The following is a 21,271-nucleotide window of genomic DNA, read 5'->3' as shown; positions in this document are numbered from 1 at the left end:
TAACATGAGATTTTACTGAATTTATCAGTTCTAGGAATTTTTTAGTAGAGTCTTTAGGGTTTTCTAGATACAAGATTATATAGTGAGCAAAAAGTGATAATTTGACTTCTTCTTTCCTGATTTATATGCCCTTTATTTCTTTCTCTTTCCTGATTGCCCTGGCTAGGGTGTGCCACAAATGAGGACACAGAGCTAAGCACTTGGCCTATGTATTAGGGCATGTAGGATTTTTGGTGAGGCAGCTATGAGCTTTGTCTGAAAAAGGCAAGTTCAAGCAAGTAGTCAGTGGAAATAGTGGGGGTATCCAGCACCTGGGTTGAACACAGGTTGTTGCCTGGAAAGTTGGTCTATATGACAGAGGCTCTGGCATATGGCTGTAAATCTTCTGAGGCTCAGTAGTTTGTTTGGTGGGGGTGGATGTCAGAAAGAACAGACGAGACTTCATGCATCAGCAGAGGGATGGAGAGATTAGACAGGTTATTGTTATTAAGCTTAAAACCATGAGGCTGGTTTGAAATTAGCTGGGGAACTCATGCAAAGAATAAGATCCTATTTTCTGGGTTGCTTAGGATTCTCCTTCAGTGATCAAATCTTAGCTGTAGAGCTCATGAGGTCTACTGTATTTAGGTGTGGACATAGGGGCATTCTGGTAAAATACTTAAGCTGTTTAAATAACTCCTTCCTCAAATACAGATTAATCTGGGAGAAAGACAGAGATGGATCTGCAGGCTCAGCTTTGGGAGACCTGGGCAGACAGACGAAATATAAATGAAGCCAAAGGATTTATATTCTGTTGTAATTCTCCATATATCTCTGTATCATCATTATCATTCACATCTGCCATCAGCAATTTGGTGTTTTTTAAAAAAGCAGTATCTTCAATGTGCATTGGACTTTTGATACACAAACTTTTATCAATTGTAGACCCTTTAAAATCCTCACAATAGATCTTGACAGTAAACTAAATTGGTTTGAGGTACAGCAGGCAAGCATTAATAGGACATGGAGAATATTAGATTTAGAACCTAGGCCTATGAATCTGAACACAGTACTTACTGGAAAATTCTGGAATTGATTCTGTATATGTAGTTTCAAACATGCAGAATGTTTCCAGTAAAGTGTGTTATTTTCTAGTTCACTGTGACTTCCTGATTTTTCATTTAGCTTGCTTCTCTTCTCACATAGCAGCTCTGTTCATTTCTGAATAACTGTGAGCCTTGTCTCTTAGGACAGGGATTATTTGTTTATCTTATCCAGGCTGAATATGGTTTATAAAATCATAAATATAAAAAGAGAAGGGAAAAAAAACAGAACGTGTGAGGTGTAAGCTTTCCTTCTGCTGGGATATGAAGCTACAATGTATTAAATTTAGGATATGCAGTAGTTTGGGTTCTAGACCTCAACAGCGTTCATTTATAGCAAGTTGGTAGATGTGGGATAAGGAATTTGCAGAGGATTTGTGTCTCATGGAAAGATCCCTATACTTAAAAGAGGTACTGAAAAAAAAAAAAAAAAAAAAGAGGTACTGGCTCAGTGCAGTTTCAGAGGGTACATGCCAAGAACTGGGACATTATTTGCAGAACTGGCTGGCCTCATGCTGGAAGAGATAGTACCAAATAGAGCAGCCCAGGCCTGATGCTGCTGCTTTTCTCTTTTTTATACTGATGATATATCAGGTACTTCAGTATTTTATGTACAGTTACAAAAATGCATGTAAAATCCTTTGTCATCCCCCATTCTGCTGGAAAGTGATTGAAGTAAGAAACTACTTGTCTTCTGGCAATCCTCACGATTTTTGAAAGTTATTTAAATTATTAGGTGAAATTCCTGGTATTATATTTTTTGTGTTATGTTTTTGTTGAAGCTTAATAGAGCTCCTTATATGTAAGAATAATAAATAATAGCACGAAGATTTAAAAACAGCTTTGGAATACAAATAATTTGGTTTCATGTTATTTGTCTTAAGTACTATGGTGTTCTTAAGTACTATGGTGAGCACTTCTGTATGGGGGAAGGAGTAAATCTATTTTTATTTCCCTTTATACTGAGAATTATTTTTTATATTAAACCTTTATTATGAAGTACCTGTCTTCTCTACCTAAAACATCACCCAGCAGTGGATAACAGAATAGCATTGCTGGCAGCATATTAGTTTAGTAGTATAGTAGACTCAGTGGAGAGATCAGTCATATTACTGAACATCATACAGACTCTTCTCTAGACTAAGGAGATTTGTCTTTTTTTTTTTGAGACAGAGTCTTGCTTTGTTGCCCAGGCTATGGTGAGTGCCATGGCGTCAGCCTAGCTCACAGCAACCTTAAACTCCTGGGCTCAAGCAATCCTTCTGCCTCAGCCTCCCGAGTAGCTGGGACTACAGGCATGCGCCACCATGCCCAGCTAATAAATATATATATATATATATATATATATATATATATATATATATATATATATTAGTTGGCCAATTAATTTCTTTCTATTTATAGTAGAGACGGGGTCTCACTCTTGCTCAGGCTGGTTTCGAACTCCTGACCTCGAGCAATCCGCCCGCCTCGGCCTCCCAGAGTGCTAGGATTACAGGCGTGAGCCACCGCGCCCGGCCAACTAAGGAGATTTTTAATGCAGGGTTTTGATGCCATGTAAAATTTTCTCATGCAACACAAATAATACACTTATTCTGATCACAATTTTATTTCATGGATCCCTGTCAATTTTTGTAATAGTAAAACCACAATAACCAATAACATGGTTAATGAAAAACAAAGGAGAATTAAGATGTATAGAATTCCCTACTCCCCACCCTCACAACATACACATTTCTGTAGTTTCTTTTAGTCAAGCAGTGGAGAAGGTGGGACATATAAAGGAAGCCACTATTCTTGTAGGCGAATGTAGGGATGTTCATTGTGCCTAGTACAACAGGTACATGTAAAGCAGATAGGGAGGAATGAGTATAATTTTTATTAGTAGTGGCTCTAGAATTTTTCCACAGGAGTAACAAATTAACAGTAATTTGTTTGAGGTGTGGGTTCTTGTTGACGTGCTAACCATGGTGCTACCATTCTTATTTATGCTGATTTTGCATATGAAATATAACTTTTTCCCAGGTTACTAAATTCAGTAAGTAAAGATCTCTCTAGAATAAACATAGTAAGTATTGCTTGGCCAATTTCCTTTACCCAATCTAAGAGCTTCTTTTAATTCATAGGCAAGTTATTTTGAAAATGCCTAAAATAGACTTACTGATATAAAAAGTATTCCTTAAATTATTAGAAGTCATATATTAAAAACATGATATGTGTGTAGTAGATTGAATTATAATATCTTCATGTCTGTTTTAAAAAATAGTTTTCCTTGTTTTTAATTAACATCATAATATGACAACTCTTATTATTTCTCAATTAATAATTTTAATTTTCTTCTAGGGGCCACATTGTCTTAATTCCAGAATTTAGTCTTCCTCTGGAGTATTACCTGATCCCCTTCCTTATTATAGTGGGCATCTGTCTCATCTTGATAGTTATTTTCATGGTAGGTAAATTAATTTTTAATAGTTTTTAAAAAATTGTATGGATGGATCTACAAAATGTTGTATTGAGTGAGAGAACTCTTACATAAAAGGGTATATATTGTATGAGTTAATTTTTACGAAGTTCTGGAAAAGACAAACATAATTTGAGTAGGAAAAAATCAGATTGGTGATTGCCTCTGGAGGGATTAGGAAGGGGTAAGAGAATTACTAAAAAAGGGTGTGAGGGAGATAGAGTCATGATCTGTATCTTTGTAGAAATTTGGGTTGCACAAATATATGGCATTTGTCTGAATCCACCAAATTACACACTTAAGTTTTGTGCACTTTATTATTTGTAAATTTTACCTTAAACCAAAAGAACTGTAAAAAAAATACTGAGCTTTAAGTAATGATATGTATCCTGAAGTATTTGGGGAGATACATATCTGCAGTTTACTTTGAAATGCATTGTAAAAAATTAAGAGGAAAAAAGTAAGACGTATTGATGGGTAGATGAGGGCTAGAAAGACACGTGATAAAAAGTATAGTAAAATGTTAATTGTAGAATATAGGTGGTGGATATATGGGTATTTATTGTATAATTCTTTCAACTCTTCTGTATGTTTGAAAATTTTTATATGAAACTGTAAAAAAATAAAATGAGGGCCTAAGGTTAAGGGGGAATGAAATGTTGTTTCTCCAAAACAGTGATATGGTTCCAGGACTTTTAGCGGGTCTGCGAGGTCAAAATTATTGTCATAATATAGCCAAGATAATATTTGCGTTTGTCATTATCATTCTCTTAGGGGTGTCTAGTGGAGGTTCCTAGAGGCTACATGATGTGCAATATCAAAACATTTGAAGACAAAAGCAGATATGAAAATCTCTTTGTATTCTATTTAGACAGATATTAAAATAGATTTGCAAAGATACAATACAATCCCACTATTCTAACTTGTCATAAATAATATTTATATTAACATTCAATGAGCTTATTATTGTATTAAATGTATAGATTAAAGATTCAATGCCATCTTTAAAATGTTCAGTCTTTCCATGATGGTATGGTATCTAAAAAAACTTATTTAGCTCTTTTATATCCATCAGTTTAATAAATTTTTTTTCCTATAAATGTTTTTTTACATGTCTTTTGTCAGACTTATTACACATACAGTAGGTTTTTGTTATTATGAAAGTGATTTTTGAAATTGCATTTTCTAATTGGTTATAACTAGGATATAAGAATATTCTTGATTTTATAAAATAAAATAACTTTTAATTTTGGAATAATGTTAGATTTACAGAAAAGTAGCAAAGAATAGAGTTCCTGTACATCCCTCATCTAGTTTCCCTATTTTTAATATTTTACATAATCATGGGACTTTTGTCTAAACTAAGAAACTGACATTGGTATATTACTATTAACTAAACTCCACACTTTGTTTGGCTTTCACCAGTTTTTCATGGGTACCACATTGTATTTTGTTGTCAGTCTTCCCAGTCCCTTCTGATCTATGACAGTTTCTCAGTCTGTCCTTGTTTTTCATGACCACTATTAATCTTGAGGAGTACTGGCAAAATATCCTGCAGAAGGTCCTTCAATCTGATTTTTTCCTCATGATTAGACTGGGCTATAGGTTTTTCAAAAGAATATCACAGAGGTGAAGTACCATTCTTATCACATCACATTAGGGGGTCCATAATATCTGTAGAACATCACTGATGATATTAACCTTTGTCCCTTGGTTAAGGTAGTATTTGCTGAGTTTCCCTACTATAAAGTTAATATTTTTTCCTTTTCCTTCTCTATTTCTTTGGGAGTGGGACACTAAGTATCACCTATTCTTAAGGTGTGGAAGGGCAAGAATTCAGCTCTATCTCCTGGAAGTGAGGGGAGTAGCTACATATGTTATTTGAAATTCTTCTGTAAGGAAGATTTTTCTCTTCTCAGCATTTATTTATTCAGTCATTTATATTAGTATGCATTTGTATATATTTTATACTTGGGTTATAATCCAATTCTACATTGTTTTTGTTTTTTAAATTTCTTGAACTTTGGCCATCAGTCTGTGTCCTGTGTCCCTTTGATTTGACCCAATCCTTTTGTATTTTAAGCATTTCTTTGCTACTGTCTGGTACTTTTTTTTTTTTTTTTTTGACTGTCTGGTACTTTAAGATGGTTCAGACTCATCATTTATTTCTCTTGTCCCAGCCGTAAAATCAGACATTTTTCCAAAGAGCTCTGGTTCCTTTCATTAGAGAGTTGTGTTTAGAAACCAAGATCTGGACACTGGACGTCATTGGTTTTCATATATTAATTATGTATCTACAAACTTGTTTAATTGGTGATTTGTTGATTTTCTTGGGTTTTTAGTGTAGGAGCAAGGAAGTATAGAGAAAGGAATAAAAAGAAACAACAAATAAACAAAAATGCTTTTGGCAAACTCAAAGTAAATATCTGTAAGCTATAAAGATTATAGACTAAAACCTTAGAATAAACATTATTAAGTGGTGAAATATTAGAAGTCAGAAACAGAAAATAGTTACCTCTTGTTGTACCTCCTATTTAACATTTTGCTATGTTTTCTGGTAAAACAAGGAAAACAAGCAGTATAAGGATTGGAAATAAAGAAACCAGATTTTTATTTGCTTATTTTATTTCAATGGGTACTGATACTGAATTATCTGTTGTAATAATCATTGTTTTTTTTCTCTCTCTTACCTTGTTCATATGTTGGGTTACATTAATTTGTTTTGTAAATTTAAAAACTATTTGTATTTTGGGAACAAATCACATCTGATTATGATGTATATATTTTGTCTTTAAATTTTTGGATTATTCAAATTTCTAATATAGATTAATCTTACTGTTGGACATGGATGCAAAAATCGTAGATTATTAGCAATCTGAATATCCAGATAAGGGAAAGCTTTAGTTTTATGTGCCAGAATAATCTTGACATTAAAACTAGACAATCCCATGAGCACTCTTGGTAGTAATATAAAATGGAGCAGCCACTATGGCAAACAGTATGGCAATTCCTCAAAAAATAAAACATAGAATTACCATATGATCTGGCAGTTCTACTTCTAGATATATACCAAAAACAATTGAAAGCAAAGACCCCAACAGATACTTATATACCCATGGTCATTAGTAGCATTATTTTTAACAGCCAATGACAGAAGCAACTCAAGTGTACATTAACAGATGAATGGATAAACAAAATGTGGTATGCATATACTATGAAATAGTATTCAGCATTATAAAGGAAGGAAATTCTGACATATGCTACAACATAGATGAAACTTGATGACACTATGCTGAGTGAAATAAGCTAGTCACAAAGGACAAATACTGATTCTACTTACAACAATATTGTGAGCCACATTTTACTGTAACTTTAAATTTTCTGGTAGCCAAATTTTTAAAAAGGTAAAAAGAAACAGGTGAGATTAATTTTAATACTTTAATAAGTCTAAAATGGATTTCAACATTTAATTAAATAATTATAAATGACATTTTTATATTCTTTTCATATTAAGTCTTTGTAATCTATTGTATATTTTATACATACAGCACATCTCAGTTCAGACTAGCTATATCCAGGTGCTCAGCAGTCACATGTACCTGGTGGCTACCATATTGAACGGCATAGATTTATAGTCTTCTAAATTTTTTGTCTGTGAGAGCTATAGTTTGCTGAGCTTATGAATTTGTGTATTTCTGCCATAATTTTGTTATTTTCTAGGTGAAGTATCCTTCTTATCATTGCATAACTTTCTCCTACTAATGCTTTTTGCCTTAAGTTATATTTTACTTGATACAGCAGCTTTTCTTTGCTTAATATTTTCATGGTGTATCTTTACCTAGCCCTTTTTTACTTTTATTTTTGTCATAATGTGTTATTATTTAGTTTTAATCTTGTGTATTATAAATAGCATATAGTTTGAATTTTTTTCTTATACGATATGATACATTCCTTTAAAATACTGGTGAATTTAACCTATTTGTATTTATTGTGATCACATATATTTGGATTAATTTCTTTCATTTACATTTTATTCTATTTTTTCTGCTATGTAAATTTGGAATATTTAATTTTTACTTTCTCCTATTGATTTGAAAGCTTATGTTATATTGCTATGTTTTAGTGGTTACTATTGATTGAACTTTAAAAAATTTTATTGAGGTTTGATTGACATATAAATTACACATATTTAAATTATACAATTTGGTAAGTTTTGACATAGGTATATACCTATGAAAGCACCACAATCAAGATGATGAAATATTGATCACCCCAAAAAGTTTCCTAATACTCTTTGGTAATCCTTCCCTCTCATCCCTTCCAATTTCTTCTTCATATCGTCTCTCCCACATCCTCAGGCAACCACAAATCTGATTTTGGTCACTATAGATGATTTTGTATTTTCTACAACTTTACATAAATGGAATCATAAAGGATGTGCTTTTTTGTGTCTCCCTTCTTTTTCTCAGCATAACTATTTTGAGATTCATATATGTTATTGAATGTACTCATTATTTATTCCATTTAGTAGTATTCCACTGTGTGACTAAACCACAGTTTGTTTATCCATTTACCTGTTGGTGGACTTCTGAGTTGTTTCTAGTTTTAGGCTATTACAGATAAAGCTGACATGTACATTTGGGTACAAGTTGTGGTATGTAAATATACTTTCATTTCTATTGAATAAGTATATCTAGAGTGGAATGATTAGGTCACGTGAAAAGTATATGTTTAAATTTATAAGAAATTGCTAAACTGTTTTCCAAAATGGTTGTACCATTTCACAGTCCCACTATAAGAGAATACCAGTTCTTCCACTTTCATGCCAACACTTGGTATAGTCAGTCTTTTAAATTTTGGTCATTCTAACAGATGTGTAGTAGTATTTGTGATTTGAATTTTTTTTTTCCTATTGACTAATGATGTTGAGCATCCCTTTAAGTTCTTATTTGCCATTCATATACTTTGTGTGGTGAAGTGTCTGTAAATATGTTCATTTTTTTCTATGGGGTAGTTGTTTTCTTATTATTGAATTTTGAAAGCTCTTTATATATTCTGGATACAACTCTATTATAATGTATGCAGTTTGCAAATATATTCTCCTGGTCTGTAGCTTGTCTATTTTTTTAACAGTACCTTTTGAGGACAGAAGTTCTTAACTTTGATGTAGTAAAATTTGTCAGATTTTTTTTGTGTGTGGATGGTGCTTTTGGCACTTGGTTCTGGCCCTGTCACTTCCCTTTTATTCTGGTAAGCATAGCAATTTATAGTTTAAAACATTTTGGACATTTTATCTGACATATCTTGAATATTTGTAGTGGAAGTATTCTATATTAGTTCTGCCTACTATGCTACTAGGACTAAAGATGAAGTAACTAGTATGTATATTTTTAAAATTTTTATTAGTTTTAATTTATAATAATCTCAAACATCCTGTTCTTTTTGACCCATTGAAGTCTTTGTCTCTCATAGTCTATCATTTGTATTTTTACAAGCAGTTATATGTTAATTATAATGTCTCTATCAGTAAGTTAAAGATAATCAAGGTCAATGAATAAAAACTTCAAAGGATAATTTATGGGTTAATTAATCACTAATGGAATTTAATGCCTTAATTAATAATATTATTGTGATTGGGTATTATATAAACTGAATTGATTTGCAGCAGCTATCCAGAAACTTAAAAGATATTTGTTATTTTAATGACCATTTTCTATTTGCATGTTTAATATCTGACTCCTTTTTTCCTCTTTTATTTTTAGATCACAAAATTTGTCCAGGACAGACATAGAGCTAGAAGAAACAGACTTCGTAAAGATCAACTTAAGAAACTCCCTATACATAAATTTAAGAAAGGTAAGTGAATACTTTTCTTTTCTACATAATGACTGTTGATTTATTTAAGAATACATGGTGACCATACTCTGATACTATCTTCTGAGTCCCTGCTGAACACTATGCCTAACACTAAGTAGATACTCAGTTAATAGTGAATGAGTGAATGTAGGTTATGGTCTTTTGCTGTGGTGTCTTGGTGAAGGTAAGAAAGTGGTGCATAGTCTGTAGAGAATTTTAAAATAATAATGAAACTCACCAAAATACTTCTTATTATCACCATGTTGCAGTAGTTCTAAACAATGTCAATGAATAAAATACTTTTCTGTACCAGTGTGGTCTGCTCCCACTGACCTTCCTCCTACCCTCTTCTTACCATATACCACTGTGTAGTGTTGCATTAGCTAAACACATAGGTAGATATTACGTGTGAATATATTTCACATGTATCATCTCATTTAATTTTCATACTTCTATGAAATGAGTGTAATTATTATTCCTCTTTTATAGATGAGGAAATAGAGGGTTAGAGATGCTAAGAACTTTAATGTCATATACCCAGTATTGAAGCTGGGGAGGGGTGTGGGTAAAATAACTACTATAATCAATATAATTACCCTTCTCTATGCTTTAGTAGGCTTTTTGTATAGGTACATGCTTGTTAAATCCTTTGGCTAGTACTTCCCAGACTTTGCAATTTCATATATCAGTAAAAATGTTCTGTTTTTTAGTTCAGCAGAGAAAGAGTATAGGGAGTAGAGGGAGAAAACAGAGAAGACATTAAAACATAGTTCTGCCAAACTTTTATTTTTCAAGTAATAAAATGTTTCTACTGCACCATTGGGCCAGGTGCAGTAGCTCATGCTTGTAATCCCAGCACTTTGGGAAGCTGAGGCAGGATGATTACCTGAGTTCAAGACTAGCCTGGGCAATATAGCAAAACCCTATCTCTGTAAAAGAATTTAAAAATTAGCTGGGTGTGGTGGCACATGCCTATAGTCCCACTACTTGGGAGACTAAGGCAGGATTATTGCTTGAGTCCAGGAGTTTGAGGTTACAGTAAGCTATGGTCATACCACTGTATTCCATCCTGGGCAACAGAGCAAGACCCTTTCTCAAATAAAAAAAAAAAAATACACCTACCATTTACCATTATCATTAAAAATAGCACACTTAATAATAACAACAACAAAATAGGAAAAAGAACATCATGTTAAAATAAAGAAATAGACAAGGACATTTATAAAAATGCACATCACTGTCATGAGACAGTGGATTAGTTAAAATTTATTCATAGATCAGAACTAGTTTGAAGACTACCTTTAGGAATTACTTTTTGAGGCTTTATTATATGTGTATTAAAGAAAGTTCTTTAAAAAGAAAATGATGTTAATACTGTCCTAGGTGAAAAATGGAAAGTATAGTTGGCTTTCCTCTGAGTAAGTTGAGTAGCCATTGTAGGATTTTCATTTTTATTTTTTGAGACAGAATCTCACTCTGTTGCCTGGGCTAGAGTGCTGTGGCATTAGCCTAGCTCACAGCAACCTCAAATTCCTGGGCTCAAGCAATTCTACTGCCTCAGCCTCCTGAGTAGCTGGGACTACAGGCATGTGCCACCATGCCCGGCTAATTTTTTTCTATATATTTTTAGTTGGCCAATTAATTTCTTTCTATTTTTAGTAGAAATGGGGTCTCACTCTTGCTCAGGCTGGTTTCAAACTCCTGACCTTGAGCAATCCACCCGTCTCGTCCCCCAGAGTGCTAGGATTACAGGCGTGAGCCACTGCGCCCGGCCTCCGTTGTAGGATTTTGAACAGAGGAGAGAGAGAACATCTAATTAAATGTTAAAAGGATCTTTCTGCTGCCATGTTAGGAATAGGCTGTAGAGGGTAAAGGGTGTAAGTGGAAAGATCAGATAGGGTATTATTACATTGCAGTAATCCAAGTGTGTATAAATGTAGCTTAGACTGATAACAGTGGAGGAGATGAAGAAATCTTTAAATTCTGGATATATCTGGAAGATGAAGTACACTTAATTTATTCGTAGACTAAATGTGGGGAGAGGAAACAAGGATGACTTCAGATTTTTTGGTCTGAGCAACAGGAAGGATGGACCTTCTATTTAAGGAATATCCTTAGGTAAGGATGGTTAATACATGGGGGAGCATTTGGGGGAGAAATTGGGAGATTGGCTTTGGACATATGGAATGTAATATGTCTATTAGACATTATAAATAAGTCTGGAGTTTAAGAGAGGAGTCTGAACTGGAAGTATTGGCATAAAGATGTATTTATTTCATGAGACTGGATGAAATTACCAAGAACATGAGTGTATAGAATAATACCAAGGACACCCAGGAGCATTCCAACATAAGTAAAGGCATCAGTCAGAAGTGGCAGCAGGGGAGGCTGAGGATAGTGACCAGTTAGGTAGGAGGAAAACTGGAATAGTGTGGTTTAGCAGATACCAAGTGATGCAAATCTATTAAGGAATAAGGAGTGATAACCTGTGTCAGTACTCCTGAAACGTAAGTAAGATGAGAGCTGAGAATTGACCATTAAAGACTATTAATGATCTTGATGAACAATTTTGACAGAGTGGTCAGGACCAAAATCTGATTGTGGCAGGTTTAAGAGAGAATGGAAAAAGAGGGGTTGGAGACAACTTTTGCAAGAAGTTTTGGTACAAAGGGAAGCAAAGAAATGGGGTAGTATTAGGTCATTAAATATGAGATGTCCGATTTCAAATCAAAAGTGTAGTTTATTATATCTCAAACAAGAAGCAGTACAATTAATCAAAGTATGAGCCTAAACTAACGACACAGTTTTGCCATCTTAATGATAGCTTATTAATGCCAGCAGCCAAGAACCCTGGAGAGCGAGTGGCGTTGAAATCACAAAAGATGTTTCCCACAGCTTGTTGCGAATTGAATATTTTTCCTTGCAAGAAGTGGTCCAAAGCCTGGAAGAAGTGGTAGTCAGTTGGTGCAAGGTCTGGTGAATACAGTATATGACGGAGAGTTTCCAAGTCCAGCTTCTGTAGTTTGAGTAGAGTTGTTTGTGCAACATTTGGTAGAGCGTTGTCTTGCAAGAGGATTGTCCTGTGTCAACCAATCTCGGCTGCTTAATCGGAAGCATCCTCTTCATTTTGTCCAGTTTGGTGCAGTAGAAATCTGTTGTAATCAATTGAGTAGGTTTCATGAAGTTGTAGTGGATCAGCCCTGCATTACCAAACAGACACCATTATCTTTTTTTGATGAATATTAGGTTTTCGACTGTGTTTTCGCACTTCATCTTTATCCAACCATTTTGCCGAATGCTTGTGATTGTCAAAAACAATCCATTTTTCATCACATATAACAATACAGTGTAGAAATGGTTTGCCTTTATGTTGTGTGTGACAGCATAGAATTCAAGCTTCGAGACGATTTCTCTTCTGACACTTGTTTAATTCATGCAGAACCCATCTATCCAGCTTCTTTAACTTGCCAATTAGTTTCAAATGGTCCAATATTGTTGGAATGGTAACATCACACCTTGCTGCTAATTCATGCATAGGTTGAGATAGATTCTCTTCTACTACGTCTTTCAGCTCATCATTATCCAGGTCTCAGGCCACCCACATGGCTCATTTTCAAGATTAAAATCACCAGAATGGAACTTCTCAAACCATCGACATATACATTTTCCCCAAACACTTTGTTGATATTTTGAGCTGTCTGCACTGAATTGGTTCACAACGCAACTCATATTTGGAAATAACATGAATTTTTTACTTATCCATGGTTTCACAAAAATTGCTCTAAAAATTTTTTTGAACGATAATCATAAGCCAAAACATACGTTTAAAAGACTGAGGATGTACCTTCATAATAAAAATAAAACAAGAAGTGTCAAAGTGAAATGTCAGAGATATCAACTGTCATACTGAGTACTTATGGAAATCAGATATTTCATACTTAATAACCTAACTTTATGATTATCTAAATTATAATAAGTCTTTTAATGAGTCTGTGGACCAAGGCTCTGAACTTCGTAAGCACCTCTTGGTTCTTCCCAGTTTTAGCTGAGACCACTTGGCTGGAAGGGGCTAGAGTTGAATGTTTTCTTTCCCATGGGGAAGGTTAGAGCTGGCTGGGGGTTGGGTCAGTTAGACTGTAAAACTCTAGTAGGTTATGATCTGGTAAAATATGTTCTCTTGGAGGCAGGCCTGGTTCAGAACATAATGCTTCCACCTCCACCCCCAAAGCCCAAGGTGATTTTCCCTGGTAGAGCTCCAAAGGTAAAACTCACAAAAGTGTTGGGTCCCTGTGAAGGTGTTAACTCTTAGCCCTATCCATACCGAGACTGGCAATTTGTCAATTATGATTTAGGCTTTCCTACCCATGGTGGTCTCTGCTCAGTTTTTGCTCTGATAAGTTGTGAATTTCTGTATCTGCCTTCTGTCTTTCCAATCTGAGGGGCAGTCTCTATGACTTTACTTCTCTGATGGAGCTAAGAAAAGTTGATTTTTCAGTTAGTCCAGCCTTTTACTTGTTCGGAACAAGTGATGACTTTTAAACTCCTTTACATGCCAGACCTGGAACATCTGTACCCCCATGCTGAGGTTTTTTTTTGATCACTCCATTGTTTGTATTTAAGGAGTAGCCAAATAATATGTATAGGTACACAAACACGAAATTGCTTTAGTTTACAAAGCTTAGATTGTTGAAGACTTCAACTCTGTGTTTACTAGCCCTATTCTAATATATCTTTAGGCACAACTACTTGGGAACTCATGTGCCTATTCTTTTGCGCATATTTACTCATAGACAAACTATTCATGACGATTAGGGCTTATTCCTATACCCAAATTATAAGAGTCCCCAAATATGTGATTTTGTCCATTAAGAAATGCTAGCGAAGAAACTCGTTTTGTTTTTGGGGGAGTACATGTGATAGCATAACGCATTCATATAATTTGTAAAGATTAAATCAGTATAATTGTGATACCCCTTAAACTTTTATCTTTTCTTTGTGCTAGAAACATTGGAATTATTCTCTTCTAGCTATTTTGAAATATGCAGTAGATTATTATAAACTATAGTCACCCAATGAGAAAAAACTCATTTTAAAATTTTGTGAATTGGGCTTCAAATATCAAAAATATCATACAATATAAAAGATACAAATTTTCAGTTATATTTAGACATAATAATTATACATCATCCAAATTTTTCTGAGTTTTTAACTCTCAAACTTGTCTTCACTGCCCTACAGCAGTTCATCAATGACAGTTTATGTTTTTCTACCCTTGTACTATTTCTTGCAGAATTTTCTGCTCCTGGGCTTCTGCTCCAGTAAGTTGTGATTCTCTCTGCCAGTCTGTCCAATTTTAAGGGCAACAATTTTCCCTGTGGCCTTAATTCTCTGATAGATATAGAAGAGTTATTTTTTAATTTGTTTGGTTTTTTTGTTATTGTGAAGATAGAAGTGATGACTTACAAGCTCCCTGTATGCCAGACTGGAAACCACAAGTCCCTTTTTTTTTTTTTTTGCACTCTTTCTTTCTTCTTTTTTTTAACTTTCTGGCACAATAAGATGTTCATCTTATATTTGTTTCTGCTCTAGCCCTGCAATCAGCATTTGTCTGAGGAGCCTTCATTCTTTTTTGTGGGAATAGTATTAGAAACTAAGGTCTGGGTGCCAGCTCTTATCATTGATGCTAGGATATATCTGCATTTAGGCTTTTTGTGTAGGCAGGGCTAGGAAATGTATGCATGTGTGTGTGTGTGTGTGTATTAATACATACATAAATATACATGTAGGCATTTATACATACCTATATCTACACATTCATTTACATATTTTAAAGATAATATGCCCACACTGTGCACTTAGACACACTGTTTTTCCTAGATAGTGAGGACACAATATTGCATATAAATTAAGAAGAAACTGTTAAAGTTTATATAAAATTTACTAAAAGTTGTCGCCAGTGGGTTTCTGTAAATATTGAATTAGCAGAAATAGTTTAGAAAACATTTTGATTTAATGAATCTTTTTGTAAACTCCTAATACATAAATGAAGTAGACCTCACTTTTTTTACTTATTTTTTATTAGTCTGTCTTGAAGATATTTTTCTTTGCATAGGTTGTATTATTTTTAATTTCTATAAATCATTCATACCTAGCATAGCATATGGTAGAAACTTAAGTGTTTGCTTAATTGCCCCAAATTATATGGAAATCACAGACCACTTAAATTCAGTTACATCGGCACTAAAATATTAAACTCACCAGCATTTGGCAGAGTTGGAAGCCTTTGCTAATATACTCTCAGTTGTTTCCAATCACAGTAGTTTTTGATTTGCACAGATGATTTAACAATGTAAAACTTTGTTCTCAGCATACCTTACTATCATTATTCCACTTCAAGCCAATTGTGAGAAATTTAGAACCAGTCATTGAATAGATGAATTTCCTCTTTAGTGGCAGACTACACACATTAAAAAAAAATTTTTTTAATCTTATTAATACTACAGAAATCCAAATTTCATAGACTAAAAACATGTTGAGAGTAGTAATATTTGTGAAAAACTCATACTGGTTTATCATAATTTATAAAGTTAGGTTATAGTTTCTGATTTAAAAAGAAAAGGTTTTGATCCAGGGGTTCTAAATCTTTTTCTGCTTTCTGCTGCCATAGAATTTACATATGCAACTCACTGACATCAGTAACTTCTCTACTTATATGCCCTGTTTCTCAGTTGTGGATAATTATGGATAAGTGGGCACTCAGGAGCATTGCTGTAGTTGATTATCAATATTTTCAGTCTTTTTCTTCCTCCAGCAAGTGGGGATCTCCTTTGTTTCCATTTATTCTTGGTTCAATTCTTATTTATAATAATAACAATCATTTGAGAGCTTTCTGTGTGCCAGGCACAGATCTATGGGGTTTTATATCAGATCGTTTTCTTGTTAGCCCTTGCCTCTTCCTGGTGATCTGTTTCCTGATGACTTCCAAACTTTCATATCCTACCTAGACCTTTCTCCTAAGCTCTAGTCCCAGATATCTAGTTAACTAATGGACATCTCTGCCGGATAACCTATATACTCTTCTAACTTAGTATGTCTAAAACTGTTCTTCCTTCTGCATAAATTAAGTCAACATATATTCAACCAGCCACTCTGCTTGATGTTGGGGATAGATGCTTACTGTCCGTATTTATGTATAGCAAAAGAACTTTCATGGTTTATTCTCAGAATCATTTATATGTAAGAATAAAATCAACCTTATACTTTAATATGGCACAAGGACCATATGGTCTGAACCCTGCTTATACCCCTAGCTTCATCCTGTTATTCTCTTCTTTGCATCCTACATTCCAGCCTAATGAGCTACTACTTCGTGTGCCACCTACATAACTCTGTGAGTTTCTTTGGCTTTTAATTATTGTCCCTGCTTTGTTTACCTAAAAAACCCGATTCTTCATGTAAGCTCTGCTTTAGTGCAGTTTGTGGAACCTAGCAGGTACTTAATCTGTATTTGTCAAATAAATAAGTTAATGTATGTCTCTGACCATAATGGACACTTTAGAAAACATACAAAGGAGAAAATGTGACCCTGATTCTCAAGGAATTTACAGGACAAATGTAAGTTCATATATATATATTTATTTATTTCCATGGAATGTATGACTTCCCATCACAGGACTCTATTTCATATATTACAGTGTGAAGTCCAGTGAGGAAGAGCAGATCTTGACTCCGTCTTTGCAGATATAATATATTCTTACACACTCGTATACTAATAAGCTGTACATGTTGTTCAGGCTATAATTAGTCTTTGGTAGTAGTTACTCAACATTTCAGGATAAAATGTACTCATAAAATACTAACTGGTTCTTTAATATTTAGAGTTAACTTATCAAGTATTTTTTTTTTTAAAGAGCTTGTGTAGCTAATTTGCTTGTATAGTTAATTTTCTACCATTCTCTCTCCTACTAATTTTTCATGTTGTATCTTACTAACATCAAATAAAACATTTAAAAATTAGGAAACAGCTATCACTTTTGATTATATACATCATCTTTGATTCACTCCTCTTTTTTATTACCTATTATCTAATCACTGAACCCAATGAATCATTCTTTTAAATTGTCATTGGATCTGATCATTTCTCTCCATTATTGTTGGCAGTACATCATGCAAGCCCACTTCAGTTTATTAACTCCTGGGAATGCCAAACAGCAGGTCAGTCTCATTGTCTCCAGGCTCACATCTGCATGCCAGGCCCCCAATCCCTTTGGCACACTGACAAAGAGTTTTTAAGATGTAGTTTTCATATATCAATCATTTCTCTGCTTGAAGGCTTAGAGTTGGCCTTTGCTGCTTATGAGATCACATCAGAGTCCTTATCTTGGCGTTCAAAGCTTTTCATGCTGTGGCTCAACCACAGCATCCAACTTCACTTTCCACTGCTCCTAATTTCTGACTTTGCGTAACTTTGACTTTGCTATGTTTATTTCTTCTTTGCAAATGCTTTTCAACTATTACTCTTCCGATAGTGTCTTTTCCTCCTTAATTTTTCTAAATCTAATTTTATCTTTAAGGCCTAACTCTACTCCCTCTCTAACAACTCTTCTCCAGTCTCTCCTGGTATGAGATATTGCTTTTTGACTATTTTCTGATTAACAGGAGACACAGTATTTAATATTGCCACTGTGCAAGCATTTTATTCTATATAGTATTTTGTTGTATAATGCCTTGTCTTCAGTTGGCTGGCATATTCAACATTGAATTAGGATGGTAAAACATAAGGCCAATTTCACTCCACCATCAGGATCTATATAGCTTTATCTACATTATATAAAAATGTTTAGCTTTCTGTACTAAGATGTATGTGATCAAGTCCTCTGCTGTGGATCATTAGTTGGTGATAAAAATCAGGATTTCCTGGGAATAACTTATGTAGTTATTCATATATTTCTTCAATAAATATTTGCTGAGTTCTTTTTACTGTGTGCCAGGTACTATTGTAGGTTCTGGGGAAACAGCAATAAATAACACAGAAACACTTCTGCCTTTGTAGAGCTTAGTGGTGACAAACCGACAAATAAGTAAAGAAATAAAGTCACATAGCAGTAAGTTTGATAAAGAAAAACAAATGATGAGTGATAAGTGAGAGGAAGGGAAGCTATTTTAGATCAGACAGGGAAGACCTCTCTGAAAAGGACACTTTGAATAGAAATCTAGATGAAATAAGGGAATAAAAACAGGATGGGGAGGAGGAAGAACAGGGGAGAATGTTGCAGGCAGAAGAACAGTAAAGTACAGAGGCCTTGAGGCAACAGTGTGCTTGTTATATTCAGGGAACAACAAAAAGGGCATGTAGTTAGAATGCAGTGGTCTAGAGGGAGAGTGCTTAGAGAAGAGAACAGAAAGGTAGGTGGGGAGTCAGATCATGCCATGGTAAGGACTTGTGATTTTATTGTGTGATGGTAAAACTTAGGCAGAAGCAGGAGTTCGAGACCAGCCTGAGCAAGAGCCAGACTCTGTCTTTATAAAAAATAGAAAAATTAGCCGGGCATGGTGGTACCTGAATAGCCTCCTAGCTACTTAGGAGGCTGAGGCAGGATTGCTTGAGTCCAGGAGTTTGAGGTTACTGTGAGCTACAATGATGCCACTGCACTCTAGCCCACACAACAGAGAGAGACCCTGTCTCCAAAAAACAAACAAAAAAAAAACACCTTGGGCAGAAGAATGACAATATCAGATTACTGTGGAAAAGGATGCCTCCCACTGGTGAATGGAGAACAGACTTGGCCAGCCCAAAAGGATTTGTTCTGCAAAATTTGGATTCAGTCAAAAGGCCTCACTTAAGAACCTAGAAGGCGACATCTTGCCTTAAGGCTACAGGTTCCCCACCCCTGTAGGGGTTGACAATGAAGCAGGAGACTTACTGTAGCAGGTTCCAGGTGAAAGGTAGATACTTCTTTGTTAACCATTTATCATGAATGGATGCTTTGTGGCATTCATTTATTTTGCAAATATTTATTGAGAGCCTACTCTATACCAGGTACCATACTAAACACTAGGGATATGGTAGTTAGTAAAAGACATGGTCCCTCTTATCATAAAGCTAAGAATCAATAACTAGAGTTCAATCCAACCAATGCTAGTTGGTATTTGTTATGTATTGAACTGTCACAAGGGAAGACCATTCTGAGTTTTAAAGCAAGTCAGAAAAGGGAATGTTTCTCAGTTCTTCTAAAGGAATGCTTTTCATAATGGCCACAAATCAGTGAAATAATGAGGATTCACGCCGGGTAAGGAAAGATTGTCATGGCTATGGCTCCTAATTGATCAGTGCCTTCCTGAATTACTGGAAGATAAACTATTTTATTTTTCATGTCCAGAAATAAAGTTGCTAAGGTCTGTGCTTTAATAGCTTGGCTGAAGGGGATTGAGAGAGTTAGTCCTACAGGTTGATTTGGATCATAGCACTCTTGGCTTTTATCATTTGCCTGTAGCTATAATTGCTAAGGAGGACCATGCCTTCAGTCCACCCCTGCCTCTTTGTAACTGAAGAAGTCAGTGTAATTTGTAACAAATGATTACTTGGTATTAAAAGTGGATTGGGATGGGCATTGTACCCATTTAAAATTTGATAATTTTCTATTTTAGGTCTTGTAAATATATAACACACCTATTACATAGTATGAAAGCAAACAATGTACTTTGCATACATGAACTCAGTTCTCAGAGCAGCCCAATTAGGAAAGTATCATCACATCATTTTATAGATAAAGAAAATGAGACTTAACAGGTTAGGTAAGTTACCTGAGGGTACACAGTCAGGTAAAGGTAAGTGGCAAGGCTGCAATTCAACTTCCTGACTCCAAACACTATACTTGTAAATACTACTTTGTCCTATCTAACTGAGTAGTATTCCCTCTTCAGTTACTACTATTTCAAAATAAAATAAATTGCCTCCTGGCTTTCATCCTTCCCATTCTCCTTCTCTTGTTCTTCCCCTTACCCTCACCCCTACTTATCATCCTCCTCCTTAATTCACTATGTCAAACAGAATAAACATTTTTCAGACAAACCAAAAGTTGAACTAAAAGTTCAAGTCTCCAAGCAGTAAATGATTATACTCACTTCATCATATTCTACATTAATAAGGTAAATGACCCATTTATATTTCTACTTTTGTAACCTGTCATGCTCTTTGCTCACATTTCTATTGGGATCATGGTGTTTTCTTATCACTTTGTATGCACTATTTAGAAGGAAATTTTATGTATGATTTTATTATAGTCACCTTTGCTATATATTGAGAGTTATAACAAATTAGACCAATCTAGTCAACAGGCTAGAAGCAATTCTGCTTTATGTAGAAATACTGTGGGCCCCATTCCCCAAGCATACCTGAGTCTGAGCAAGTTTTTAATTTAATTTACTTCATATGAAGGAAAAAAATAAATTTTAGATTAGAACAACCTAGTATTTTAGGATGTACATAAATGTGAGTTTGTTAAAGTTACCTCTGGAAGGATGTTGCACACCCTGATTTCCTAGTGGCCTAAAAAATAGTAGTGAAAAAAGAATAATAAAACCTTCTGTACTTAGTACAAGTAAATACTTGTTAAGTATTTGAGGTCTGACACAATATTTACCATTTGAAAATCCCATTAACTTAGATATTTCTCTTCAGGATGATAAATCTTCAACTTTTTTTTGCTTCTCTATTTAGAAAGACCTTGGGTACAGCCCTAGTTTATTTGCATTGATAATATAACCAAGTTATAACCAATAAAGAGTAATACAGAATGACTATTTAAAATACTATAGGGAAAAGTTAGGTTTAAAAAAAAAATTGTTAGGCCAAGCACCATGGCTCACACCT

The 21,271-nt window shown here is 34.5% G+C and overlaps 1 protein-coding gene across 2 annotated transcripts in view; it reads left to right on the top strand.

The window, feature by feature from the left end:
- The window catches only part of RNF13 (ring finger protein 13), a 115,236-nt gene that overhangs the window by 79,684 nt on the left and 14,281 nt on the right, over positions 1–21,271 (top strand). For both annotated transcript variants that reach the window (XM_012782846.3, XM_076004665.1), the window contains 2 exons: positions 3,426–3,531; positions 9,306–9,399. In XM_012782846.3, coding sequence (XP_012638300.1) covers positions 3,426–3,531; positions 9,306–9,399 — 200 coding nt within the window. The remainder of the gene's footprint in view (positions 1–3,425; positions 3,532–9,305; positions 9,400–21,271) is intronic.

The sequence above is a fragment of the Microcebus murinus genome, chromosome 1, assembly GCF_040939455.1.
Source record: "Microcebus murinus isolate Inina chromosome 1, M.murinus_Inina_mat1.0, whole genome shotgun sequence".
Taxonomy (NCBI): Eukaryota; Metazoa; Chordata; class Mammalia; order Primates; family Cheirogaleidae; genus Microcebus; species Microcebus murinus.
Note: the sequence above shows the minus strand (reverse complement) of the source record. Positions and strands in the feature narration are given on the sequence as shown.